We start from the raw sequence: 12924 nt of genomic DNA, 5'->3' as shown, positions 1-12924 counted from the left end.
CTTCTTCCGTTGTGCCTACGCTTTCTAACCACTGGTCATGCCAGGGCATATTTCGAGGCACTTACTGCCTCCCATTTCCCGGGACGCAGTCTTCTCTTCTTGGGACGTAGCCCCTGCTGATTTGACCTACTGCGTCCCTGTCCTGTCCTGTGCCCTGCTCTCTGTCCCGACCTGTTCCGTACCCTGAGCGAAGAGCATCGTCCTGCTCTTTGCCCTCTGTCCTGTGCCCTTCCCTCTAAAAATGTCCTATGCCCTGCTGCGTGCCCTGTCCTGCGGACTTAGCCGCAGCATGCTCTGCTCTACTCAACTTCGGGAAGCAGTAAAAATGGTGTTGAAATATGCCCTGGTTCATGCAGAACTGTGTGCTAGTTTCGCTCATCTGCGGCCAATATTGCTGGTTTCTCATAGGCGTTCGATCGTGTTGTTCGGAGTCAATCGCACACGATCCCGATCCGCCCCGATCCCACCCATCTAGCCTCCTCACTCCCATTCAAACACCGGTCTCGGTTCTCCAACGTAAATTGTGCAGAAGGCCAGCAATGTACAGGTGCAGCGGGACAGACAGGCGGGGCACACATACACACTCCTTTGTAGGACGGCCGGCGGGTCACCTGCAGAGGATGACCGGCTCGGCCCCATCGGGTACCTATACATAGAGACGGCGGCTCACACCCACACACATACACACACAGGCAGAGGCGGCGACCGAGGGTAAATACACTGACGACGGGCATCGAGACGCTCTGCCGGCCCCTGCAAACGGCAGACGGAACAGCGAAGCAAGCCCATAGACCCGGCCAGGAGAACCGAATGCTGGGGAAGTGATGAGCAGCAGCGCCCCGCCGCAGCAGCCTCGCCATTAGACGAAACGGTAAACCTAGTAGGGCAGCGCACACAAGTCACACAGTTCATCCCTCCCTCACCGGCCAGGAGCCGTGATTAGGCGGCGGTCCAGCCGGTAAAAGTAGCGTACACGCTAAACACGGTCACAATCATGCGTCAGCTCAGTCATACATCTTATGGCGCTCACCAGCCGCTGCCAGCGGCCGGAGACCGAGAGCCGGTGGTAACCCACGCTGCCAGCGACTCGCCAGCTGCGTCTATCAGCCAGTGTTTTACAATACCATCCCTCCCTCCCCACCGGAGAACCCGAGACGATGAATGCTACCCCCTATCCTATGCGCGCATATTTACATGATCGATCTATGAAGATAGGACAGCATTCTACAATGAACATCCCTCTCAATGTCCCCCCCCCCCACACACAGACATACGTCCCACCCACCCCGGTAAATTCTTAACGCTACGATGACCCCTCCCCCACGCACACACACACACACACCTCCACTAACGTTAACTACTGACGTTAACTACCCCACATGAATGCGACTCCCTCCCCCTAACACTAACCCACCCATCCACCCACCCACTCACACTCACTCACTCTGCCGCCTCGCTCCCGCCCTGTACGCCGCTCGCCCTCAGCAGCCGCCGCGCACCGTCAGCAGTCCCTGCACTGTGTCCGTCTAACTGGGCGGTGGTGGCGGCGGCGCGGCCAGCAGCGTCGGAAGGCCGGCCTGCGCCAGCATGCTCAGGTCAGACTGCGAGCGAGGCGGCTGCTGTTGCGGCGGCGGCGGGGGCGGAGGCGGCGGCGGCGGAGCGGCAAACTGCCCCCACGGCGGCGTACCGTACATGTTTGGCGGCGGCACTGAGGGCGGACCGACGGGCCGCGGCGGTGGCACCGGACCGGGCGGCGGCGCCGACATCGGCGGCGGCTGCTGCTGCCAGGGCGGCCGCCAGCCGGCGCCTCCGGACGGCGGCGGCGGCGGCGGTCCGCCCGACGGCGGCGGTCCCTGGAACTGGGACGGCGCGGGCGGCGCCGCCGAGAAGTTGGGCTGGCCGCCGGGCGGCGGGCCCTGGCGGCCGGTCGGCGGCGGCGCCTGGGTGTTGGCAGCGCCGCCCCAGCCCGGCGGCTGCCGGCTCGTGTTGGTGCCGCCCGCCGGCTGCGACTGAGATGGCGGCGGCTGCGACAGCGGCGGCTGGGTGAGCGGCGTCTGCGACAGCAGCGAGCGGATGGGCCCGGTGGGCGGCGGCACCACGGAGCTGGACCCCGAGCCGCCGCCGCCGCCGGCGCCCCAGCGGTTGTTGCCGCCGCTGCCCAGCGGGCTCGAGTTGCTGCCGGTGAGCGGCTCCATCAGGGGCCGCGGCGCGGCGCGCGGCTCGAACGCTGTCCGGCCGCTGTAGCGCGACAGGTTGCCGCCGCCGTACCCGCCGCCGCCGCCGCCGGCCGAGTCGTCCTTCTTGACCGGTGGCGGGCCCTCGCCGAGCTCGGCCATCAGTGACATGTACTCCTCGTCAATTTTCGCCCGGTCTCCACCATCCCCGGCACCCATACCGCCGAGCCCTCCGGCGCCGCCCAGACCCATGCTGCCGCCGCGGCGCAGCCGGCAGTCGCGGGCGATATGGCCAGCGCCGCCGCAGCTGTTACAGATCACGTTATTGGTGACGTTGGGCTTGTCGGGACACTGCCACGACTTGTGGTTGTTGGCGCCGCAGTTGCTGCAGCGCGGGGTGTCCTGCTCGCGGAGAGTGCCGTTCAGCAGGGCCAGCTCGCGCAGCTGGTTCTTCCGCAGGTCGTTCTGATCCTCCGGCACCTCCACGCCCTGGCGGATGATCTCCTTGATACGGTCCACGGCCTTCTTCACGCACGCCGGGTTGATGGAGGAGATGATGGCGTGAAGAGGCTCATCCTCCCCTGGCATCGAGTGGCCGTCCTTGCGGCTCACTTTGCCCTCCTTCACCGAGCCCTTACCACGAATGATGATCTTGGCACCAGACTCCTTCTCCAGCGCCTTCAGGGTGTTACCACGCGGCCCGATCAGCAGACCGAACAGGTTAATCTCGGGATGCTCCTCCTGCGGGATGACGATCTTCTCCGTGACGAGCGTGGTCGGTGGCTTGTAGTCGAGCGGCGGCTTGTAGTCGGCATTCAGCTGGTACATCTTCTGCACCAGCTTGTGCCGCTCGTCCTCGAGTCGGCGCCGGGTCCGGAACTCGCGCGTGTTCATGCGCTTGCCGTCACTGCTGTATATGGGCTCCGGCGACGGAGAGCGCTGCGCCGGGTCGGCCGGGATGCCCAGGTCGCCCGAGCGCAGCCGCCGACTGAAGTCCTCGATCTGCAACTGTATCAGATACGCCTCCTCCTGGTTCTTGTTGAGGTTGGTCGGCAGGATGGTCGGCATGCCCGGGATGAACGTCTTGTCGTTCTCGTCGCCGCCCCAGCGCGAGCGGCGCTTTCTCCGCCCTCCGCCGCCGCCGCCGGAGCCGGAGTCGCTCGAGCCGTAGTCCTTCCGTTTGCGGTCTCCGCCGGAGTCGCGGTCCCGGCTGCGGTCCCTGCTGCGGTCTCGGCTGCGGTCCCGGCTCCGGTCGCGGCTGCTGCGGTCGCCGTTGCTGCTGCCGCTGGTGATGGCTAGCGGCTGCTCGGGCTCACCGGTCAGGTAGCTGGGTTTGAGCAGAGAGCCGCCGGTCGGTTTGCGGCCGCTGCCCAGGATCGGGTTCAGCTTGGCCAGCCGCACGTTGTTGGCGCCCGAGCCGGCCATGGCTGCGTCGGTCGCTGGCGCCTGTACGGGCTGAGACGGCTGAGTCGCGCGGTCCGCACGCGAGCACGGTCAACTGCTGGGGGGTCACAAAGAAAAAAACACGACACACAAAACCAGGTTAGCACGTGATGCATAGACCTTCTCCAACACTACAAACTTACCTTTTCAGTTGTGACCTCAAGAGTCCAAATTTTCTTTTTCTTTTTAAATTTATGTTTGTTATTTATATAGCATAATAATAGCTAATGTTTTATTGAATGATGTGATGAGGAATAATTTGGACGGAAATGTACTCTTCCGTTACTCTGTTTATGCATCGTAATAACTGGGAACCGGGAGTAATTTTAGAGTACTTGGTCCCATACCGACCAGCCTGGAGGGGGGGGGGGGGGGGGGCAGAACGGCGACCATTTTGTAGGATAGCTTTTATTGAACACATCAATTGAAGGAGATTGATGCGCTATTTTCTCAATGCTACGTTGACGTTTCTTCTAACAGCGTTGGTTAAAAAACACCGTATGATGACCCAGGACTCGAATGGATAATATTCAGCAATAGCATAGTTAAATTTTTCAACCTTATGTCTGCCAATCTATCGTAGCAATCGGTTGTAATAAAGGAGACGATTTAGGGTGTAGAACGCCTAGACTGCAAAAGACATCGGCGCATCTGCAGCCCATCGCTCGTATCTGCCCATTCTTTTTTTCTATCAGTTATCACCTAAAGTCAGTGGTGAAATGGAAGCTTCTGTTGTGGTGTAACCTATATTAGGTGTTATAAAATGTAAGCGTTTGAAATACGGTTGACTTGCTTAACATTTAGCCTTCAATACGGGATGCTTCGACATTTCGACGGAGCTTTGAGCCGAAGTCTTGGAACTGGCTAAAAATGGTGGTCACTTTTTATATCCTGAAAGCACGGAACAAATAGTGCATGGACGCGTTTCGATTTTTTAATCTTCATCAGCATGACATAAGCACAAAGAAAACAAGATATAAGTTATGTCTTTTATTTGTGCTAATGTCATGCAGATGAAGATTTCAAAATCGAGACGCGTCCATACACTATTTGTTCTGTGTTTTTCTACTTGTTTCTATCAATATACAATTTCATAACCCTACCAGCAGACAAGTGAGTTAATAAAGAAATATTTCATGTGAAGGAATGCGTCTAATTGTTTTATGGCAGAAGTTATCGAATAGTTGATACATTGGAAATGGAAATTCAGCCCGTCATTTGCCAACTTCACACAATTTAGAAGACGATGCCGTGAGAGGGGTTAATGAAAGCTGCCACCCCCCCCCCCCCAAACAAACATAATAGCCGGATCTGTGGAGCAATTTCTTGATCAATAGGTTGGCTGTTTTCATTAGGCCTGGAAATGAACCAAAAACCGCACAGAAAGCAATGAGCGACCGTCAACAAGATTGCTCGTGTGATCAACAAAAGAAGTCTCTTGATATTTCTGCACCAAGCTCCAAACTACGGAGAAGTTTTACGATTTTTCATTGCCTGTAGTCGGGAGGGCCGTTGAAAAGAGAACACTGAACTGAGCTCTCGAATTTCCGACTCGTTTTACTATTCCCTCATTGATAAATGATACTTTGTAATAAAACAAAACTGAGAAGATGGTGAGCAGATGGTGGTGAGAAGAGATGAGCTTTCTTTTTAGCTGGCTATATTGTTTGACTTTTTCGACACATTTCTCTTCTCTGCTCTCGCTACATCCTTCACCAGTTTACCGGCTGGGAAAACATGGACGATATTCCGAGTACTTGATTAGAACGACGTAATCGTAAGCGTCAATCTTTTTCAATATAAAGGAAGGGAAATATGCCTAGCAGAAAATAACGAATGTCATCCTTACGCAGCAAGCATGCAACTCTGCCTGCAACTGGGATGAAATTTTAATAAGAGATTTTAACAACGTCCGTCGGACTGAACTAAATTCATCGAGGGAAGGACCATGTGAATTTTCGAAGAATGCTTTCGTTTATAAGGCATGCCCATTGGAAACAGCGTTACAGTAAGCTGTCGTCTGCAGCAATTTAGCAGCAAACAGTGTTTTTTTTTGCGAACGCTTCCTTCAATTCCACCCCTACAGCGACCAGAACAACCCCTCGATTTCATCCCTAAAGCTGACGTAAGCTGAACCGAGTAGCAGCTGATAAGGAAGTCCTGCAGCGCCAACCTGTGATCGCCGCCGCATGCTAAAGTCAAAGACTGTCGGGTTTGGCTGTGTCCACCGACCAGTGGCCGCCTCTAACCGTGTCGCCGCCAGTGCCAGGGCCCGCGTCGCTCGCTCCGGAGGCCGCCGGTCGCGGCGCCACTCGCCGGGGCGAGTCGGCCGGCCGGGCCGCGCCGCCGGGGCAGCGCCCTCTGAGAGCAGCTAGGTCAGCCGGGCCGTCAGTTAGTCAATAAGGGACGGACAGTACCAGCCAGCAGCCGGTTCAGCCTCCGGGTCATCCCCTGTAGCCGGTTTGAGTGGGTTTCTAGCGACTCCTGGTCAGGCAGCGGTCGACACGAGATCAAGACAGGACACTGGTCAGCGCACAGTTCACTTGGTCAGTGGAGCTGCGAGTCTCTGCCGGGCGGCTGGCGTTCTCTGCCGCACAACTTTGCAGGCTGGATTTGGAACCCTTTGGTCAGATGGTTGGCTATTTGTGAATGGTCAGTGGGTCATTCAAACACTCGTGGTCTAGACTAGCTCACGAGCTAAAAGCTGCGCTTTCCACTGAAAGGTTATCAGTCAATTTACTAGCAGGGGATCAGGCGGTGTTCGAAGCTTCCTCCTTGGTTAATGGTCAATTGAAGATCGCCGGGTCAACTCTGAATGGTAGGAGTCACACATTGAACATCGTTCAACAGCGACAGTCAACCAACAGCCGAGAGGGTCAGCCTAAGACGGATCGGTCAGCGGTGTCCATTCGGAAAATATGGTCAATCGGTTAGTGACTCCTTGGTCATCAGCTAGGCTGGTTGGTGAGCTGCGGGCTCCTGATACGGGCTGGCTGGTCCGCCGGTCAGTGCTGGCTGACGGTCGGATCTGCGTTCCCGGCGTGCCGAGTCGGCGGCTAGGTCGGCTGAGTCAGATTGGTGCTGCCACCGGCCGCCAGGTATCCGGCAGACCCGGCGGCCGGGAGACGGGCGGGCTAACGTGGAAGGTCATTCGCTGCGGGGTTAGGTTATCTGCATCGCTGCCAGCGGCCTGTCAGACTAGCCGGGCAGCTAAAACAGGGGGACTGTGAAGTGACTGCTGGTTTCCCCATACCATAAACTATACCAGGATGAGTGTCATAATCTGTCGGTACCCACATTCTGCAGAGCCACGCCCCAAGGGTAATGTCAATTCATCTTTATACATATGATGGTTGGTAGAGCACCGAGGTCGTATAAAAATGTTAATTGTCCAACACACTTTAGACACCAAATTAAAAGAAACCAAAAATAAAACTCATTAAAACCTAAATTCCATTCAGGAACATTGCTCAATAGATGTACTCAATAGATGTAGGTATGTAGAAAGAAGAGGTACACAAGCACTAGCAATTATTACTAAGAAAACAAAAATCTAAACATATTAGATATTGAACATTTTAAATTGAAATAAAAGGGATGAGAATATAAAACATGACATTAACCTTTTAGTTATAAGTATTATCAGTTTCAAACGCACTGTCTGGTTAAGATGAATTTTGTTGGTCATGCACTGGACATTGCAATAAGAATAATTACAAAGACTGACCAAACTTTTTCCATGTGAGAAGAACTGAAGGAATGTTCTAGGTCGTGTTTGGACAAAAAACTATGCATATTGCAATCAATTACCAACAAAATGATATCGATGTTGGATACATCAAGAAAAATAGCATTGCCCTCTAAAAAATTGTGCACCAAACATTTACAGGAAGATATTGCTAATGTCTGGCAGATTCTTCATACTAGGAAAAATTAGACTATTATATAGAAATAAATATGATATACAACTTTGATATTTTCTGCCCATCATCACTGCATAGTAATAAAACACACAAACATTGTTTCTGAGTCATTGACACCAAGCATACACAATTCATAAAGCAAATGTGAACACTTCTAAGAACCATTGAAGCATACACATCAAACTTGATATTGAAAAAATCACATTGAAAAAATGCAAGAAAGCAAGACACAGCAGCAATCCTATGATGAGCAATGCACTTGCACACTGCACATCATGAGCTCTTGCCACCGGACACAACCTTCATAGAACATGTTGCATATTTTTTAACTGAATATTATAAAAATTCAAACCGTTATACAAGAATTGCTGGAACAGAACATAAGACAAAATCAAATCATAAATCACACAATCAAAAGAAGAGAAATATTTGTACTAAATAACAACTTTAATTGTATACCAATTACAATATATGTATTAGAAATGGCTAAGTGACCATTACCAACATATTTTTCGAAGCTAGTGGATGACAACCTCACCTGGCAATAGTCAGAAACCGAGAAACCCAGCTGGGGAGGACCTTAGATCAACTTCTGGTACTGCAGGTAGGTGTAGCTCTGGAACATTGGAATTAATTGTAAATGCCGTGGAGCTGAACAGTTTGGCTTAGTTGCAATATGACTAAGGCATGTAGTGTAGGTACCCACAAGGGTACAAGTCAGACTAGTTGATAATACATACTGGTAAAGTTCAGCCAACATGAAGTGCACTGAGATAGCAATGGCACAACAGACATATCAATCACAAACAGGTTTTTCTCAGCCTCTCATTGGGGCACACCTTACCCCATATTAACTTCACAAATAAGAATCCGAGAAATGCCAGACAAATGACAAAAAATATTCATGGCACATGTAAGATTGAATGCAATGCTTCATGCAAGCAGATCAACAGTAAATTTGATTGGTACCAATTGAAATATGTTAATATTAACTAAATCACTTCAAATACCAAAAACACATCAAATGACAGGACCACAGGGGAGCACTGCCGCTTCAACCCTATTGGCCGTAGTGTCTAACGGTGGCGGCCATATTGCGCAGACCAGGAACCGGCTGCCGCCTGTGTTGAGGAATAGGGAATTCGGGACCTCGATTTACGTTTGCAGCCGCCGCATCCGTTACGTTTTAGTTACGTAGATACGGAACCCGGCATCTTACGCAGAATTGAGTGGGGAACACGATCGTATCTTCAGAATTCCTCAAATTCACTCGCCGGACCTACATTTGCCCCGGCCGAGGGGGTTGATTGAACCCACCTCACTAATGCGCCGCTAATTAAACTAGAATTAAGCGGTAAAGTGGTCGTTTGCGACAAAGTATAATGCAGAGTGACTGGTAGGAACCCACTGTAAAGGTCCTGGGTCAACCGGTGACCTCTGAGGTCAGGTCAAGTGATCTAAGGCACGGGTTCGGTTTTTGGTAAATAACTTCGCCAAAAATGGCCGTAGAGCCGCGATTTTGGCATCATCGTGTTCAGCTAGCTCAGGCGCATCGAGTGATATACTTTTTGTTCGGTTCAGGTCAACTTAGGGTGTTGACCTCAGGTCAAGGTCAGGTCAGCACCCCCAGGTCACGAAGTTGGTCGAAAGAGGTCATGTCGCATATCATTCGATTCGGCAGGTCTTCCTGAGTCCATTGGTGGCTTTTCCGACTCGCTAGCTCAATTTGATCGGGAGTTATTGAAGAAAAACTGTGACCCTTGTGACGTCACAAATGACGTCACGCAAGGGCAACAATGCAAATATGAAGCATAGAACCTTGCAAGGAGTGCATGAAATCATGATTCTATATGCTTGAGATAGTTTCAGATCATTCTCGGCGCCAAAATAGCAATTTTCATATTTCCCCATTGACTTATAAGGGTTTAACGTATTAGTTCCTTGTAGCTGATAATTTTTTAGGATTTCATCTTATTTTCCACTCAATTCTGCGTAAGATGCCGGGTTCTGTGTCCACATAGCTTGAACGTAACGGATGCAGCGACCGCTAACGTAAATCGAGGTCCCGAATTCCCTATTCCCCAACACAGGCGGCGGCCGCTTCCTGGTCTGCGCAACATGGCGGCACCGTTGGACACCATCTGGCGACCGATGCGCCTTCCACATTTTAGAGTTCAGTGGACAGGACAAGTAGCGTGCACATACAATTATGGCGCACCACGTTTATCTAAAAAGCACTCAATATTACATTCCAAGGCACCAATGTGACATTATTGGACAAACCTAAATTAATTGGGATAAGGTATTATCCACTCGTTACTCATCTGGTAGGAATAGTCCGGCAGCAAAGCTAGCCTTGAGAGACTTCTTCACAATTAACAGTGCTCTCAAATCATTCGCCATTGATTCTCAATCCAGGTACGAGCAGGACCTAATCAACGACCTCAAAACAGCCCCTAAACGGTTTCATGCTTACCTGAGGCGTAAAAAAGTTGGTTGTCCTAGTGTTGGACCCCTCCGCCTTGACGATGGCAGTCTTTCAGACGATCCTGGTGTATTGGCAGAAGTATTCGCCACTGCATTTGCCAGTGTTTTCTCTACTAACCAAGCAATCTGTCACTCTAACCCTCCAACAGCTCACCAGACAGCGTCGAGCCAAATGGCAACCATGGACATCTACCCACAGGATGTGCTGTCTGTGCTACAGGCCTTGGACATCAACTCAGCAGCAGGCTCAGACGATCTTCACCCCATGCTTCTCAGGAACTGTGCCACTGGGCTTGCCTACCCACTCTACCTGCTATTCCAAAGGTCCCTCGGAGAAGGCAAACTCCCAACTCTGTGGAAGTCATCGAGAGTTGTCCCGATTTATAAGAAAGGTTCAAGGTACGACGCACTCAACTACAGACCGATCAGCCTCACTTCTGTGACGTGTAAATGCTTAGAGAGAATCATTGTTCGTCATCTCTCAGCTTACCTGGAAGACAACGGCATCCTGACTGACCACCAGTTCGGATTTCGAGCAGGCAGGTCTACCATGGATCAACTGCTCCTGGTGTACAATGAGGTGTCACTTCATGTGGACAGTGGAAGTGTCGTTGATGTCGTGATGTTCGACTTCGCCAAAGCGTTTGATGTCGTTTCTCACCAAATCCTCCTAACAAAACTTCGTCTCCTTGGTATCCAGGACAGCCTGGTCCGATGGATCGAGGACTTCCTAGTTGACCGACAAATGGCCGTACAGGTGAAGACAAAGCTGAGCAGCCCTCACCGTGTCACCAGTGGTGTCCCCCAGGGCTCTGTTCTGGGACCCATCCTATTTCTGATATTTGTAAACCACGTTGCTAGCAACCTGTCATGCCGTTACAAGGTTTTTGCAGATGACCTGAAGATGTACATGAAAATTCGTTATATCCCGCATGCCAGCTATGACCTCGATTCACAGATGTGCCAGCGTGACATTGATATGCTGCAGAGCACTGCTGAGTCTTGGTGTCTTTCTCTGAATGTTAAAAAGTGTGTTGTCCTTCGTTTTCACAGGAAATTCCACGCTCTCCCCCCTCCATGTTATCACATCTCCAATGCCCCAATCCAGGTTGTCCACTCCCACACCGACCTTGGCGTTTTAGTTGATTCAGACTTGAAGTTTCACAATCATATTACAGCAACGATTTCAAAAGCCGCGGGTCTAACTCAGAACCTGCTTAAAGCTACTGTTTGCAGGTCCCCGGACTTTATGATGACACTCTTCAGCACGCACGTAAGGCCTTTGATCGAGTACTGTTCTTGCGTGTGGCACACCGGATACGTGGGTGACTTAAGGCTCCTCGAGTCAGTCCAGCGGCGTTGGACGAAGCGCGTCCATGGTCTCGGCAACCTAGATTACTACTCTCGACTTAAGGCCCTGAACCAATTTTCGGCCAAGGGCAGGCTCCTCCGAGCTGACATGATACAATGCTGGAAACTCTTCCATGATAAATGCTCAATCAAACCATCGGATATATTCGTGCTCTCGCCATCCTCTGGAACCCGAGGCCACCGCTTTAAGTTGCCACACGTCCGTCCCCAAACAGATTTACGTGCTAGATCATTTGGTGTCCGCTGTATCACTCCATGGAACTCTCTACCGGACGAAGTAGTGTCTGAACCAGATTTAACCAGGTTCAAATCCATGTTATCTGTGACACTGGGTGATACCCTGTTTGTATACTAATCTCTAGTGCGTATCTAAATGAATTGTGTCCCATGACCGTTAACTGTGTTCCGATTATAATGTTGCTGTTTGTATCTTGTCACTCTTGTAAACTCATTCATTTGGCACTTGTGGGCTCACTTTCCCGTTTGGATGTGTTCTCATCCATCGGGCGAGCTCTTTCTATGCGGGTTCCTTCCCTTCTCCCCATCCCTGCATTCATTTTGGCTACTCTCAGACCAAGGGAACCCCAAACAGGTGAGTTAAACAGGTGAGTTAATCAAACTGCCAGTGATCAATTAATTCAATTGATTAGTTCAATGGTCACAACCTTTCACAAATAATTACCAAATTTCGTGAAAACAAAAACTAACTGCGTAACGTAAAAACAAACTGCGGCAAACAGCGACGCAGGCACACTCGGCGTTACAGCCAGCAATGCGATGCGCATGCCAATAACTAAATATAAGAAAGCAAAAAAACATAGCAAACATAAAAAATACTAAGTAAGAAGCTCTGTTATCACGTACCTTATAGAATTCCAACGACTTCGCAGCCAGGCGAACAAAAAATGGCGGCCAGCGGATGACGCGCGTCAAGGCTGAAGATAAAGAATGGTATAAATGAAGCCAAACTCTTTTACTGATGTCTCACTCTTATGACGTAGCCATGGCAATCAAAATATGGCCGGTTGCGTAATCGACTCGTGGCAGGTAAGAAACGGTGCCAAGAGTCCATAGACTCTTCGGTATTCACCACCTGTGCGACCATGGAGCCTCTTGACCGTTTCATCACGAACCTCTTATTGCGTGACATGACCTTCAGGCTTCGAGTGCGTGACGGGAGCCCCAGAGCTACCGACGGACTTTCTGAGCGAATGGAGCCCTCCGATATGCCTACTGCCATCTCCTCACTCTTCAGAAATATGAGGAATCTTTATTTGATGAACATCAACATAGGCTTTCTTGTCAGAAGCCAGGCTAAAATATCCAAGTTGTCACTTCCCGTCTAAGGCGAGTCTTGAACACGAACCTGGCAGCCATTGCCTCGCAGTACCTATGAGAACCCTGGGCCCTGTTTCAGCGCGTGGCGCTACCTGACCCTACCAGGCATTGGCGCTCGATTTCCCTGGATACGTAATTTCCTGTTTTTGCTTACGTTTCCAAACAAACCGAAGCCAATACCCATGGTA

General features: G+C 51.2%; 1 protein-coding gene across 1 annotated transcript; it reads right to left on the bottom strand.

Moving 5' to 3' along the window:
* Window positions 1-1526: 1526 nt before the first annotated feature.
* Window positions 1527-12335, bottom strand: LOC122378527 (splicing factor 1-like). The gene is made up of 4 exons (XM_043359681.1): window positions 12263-12335; window positions 8079-8156; window positions 1838-3672; window positions 1527-1708 (listed from the first exon to the last, which is right to left on the bottom strand). Exons 3-4 carry the CDS (start codon window positions 3597-3599, stop codon window positions 1527-1529), a joined length of 1944 nt encoding a protein of 647 aa, XP_043215616.1. The 5' UTR covers window positions 3600-3672; window positions 8079-8156; window positions 12263-12335.
* Window positions 12336-12924: the final 589 nt, after the last annotated feature.

This window comes from Amphibalanus amphitrite, unplaced genomic scaffold (assembly GCF_019059575.1).
Source record: "Amphibalanus amphitrite isolate SeventyFive unplaced genomic scaffold, NRLGWU_Aamphi_draft 000007F_arrow, whole genome shotgun sequence".
In the NCBI taxonomy this organism is placed as follows: Eukaryota; Metazoa; Arthropoda; class Thecostraca; order Balanomorpha; family Balanidae; genus Amphibalanus; species Amphibalanus amphitrite.
Note: the sequence above shows the minus strand (reverse complement) of the source record. Positions and strands in the feature narration are given on the sequence as shown.

What these genes read in the sequence shown, in the direction of transcription:
- LOC122378527 (XM_043359681.1), bottom strand. Translation starts at nt 3,599, where the DNA reads ATGGCCGGCTCGGGCGCCAACAACGTGCGGCTGGCCAAGCTGAACCCG. An exon ending in CCAGGGACCGCCGCCGTCGG is followed by an intron (nt 1,709 to 1,837) that starts GCGGACCGCCGC and finishes GTCCGCCCTCAG; the next exon opens with TGCCGCCGCCAAACATGTAC.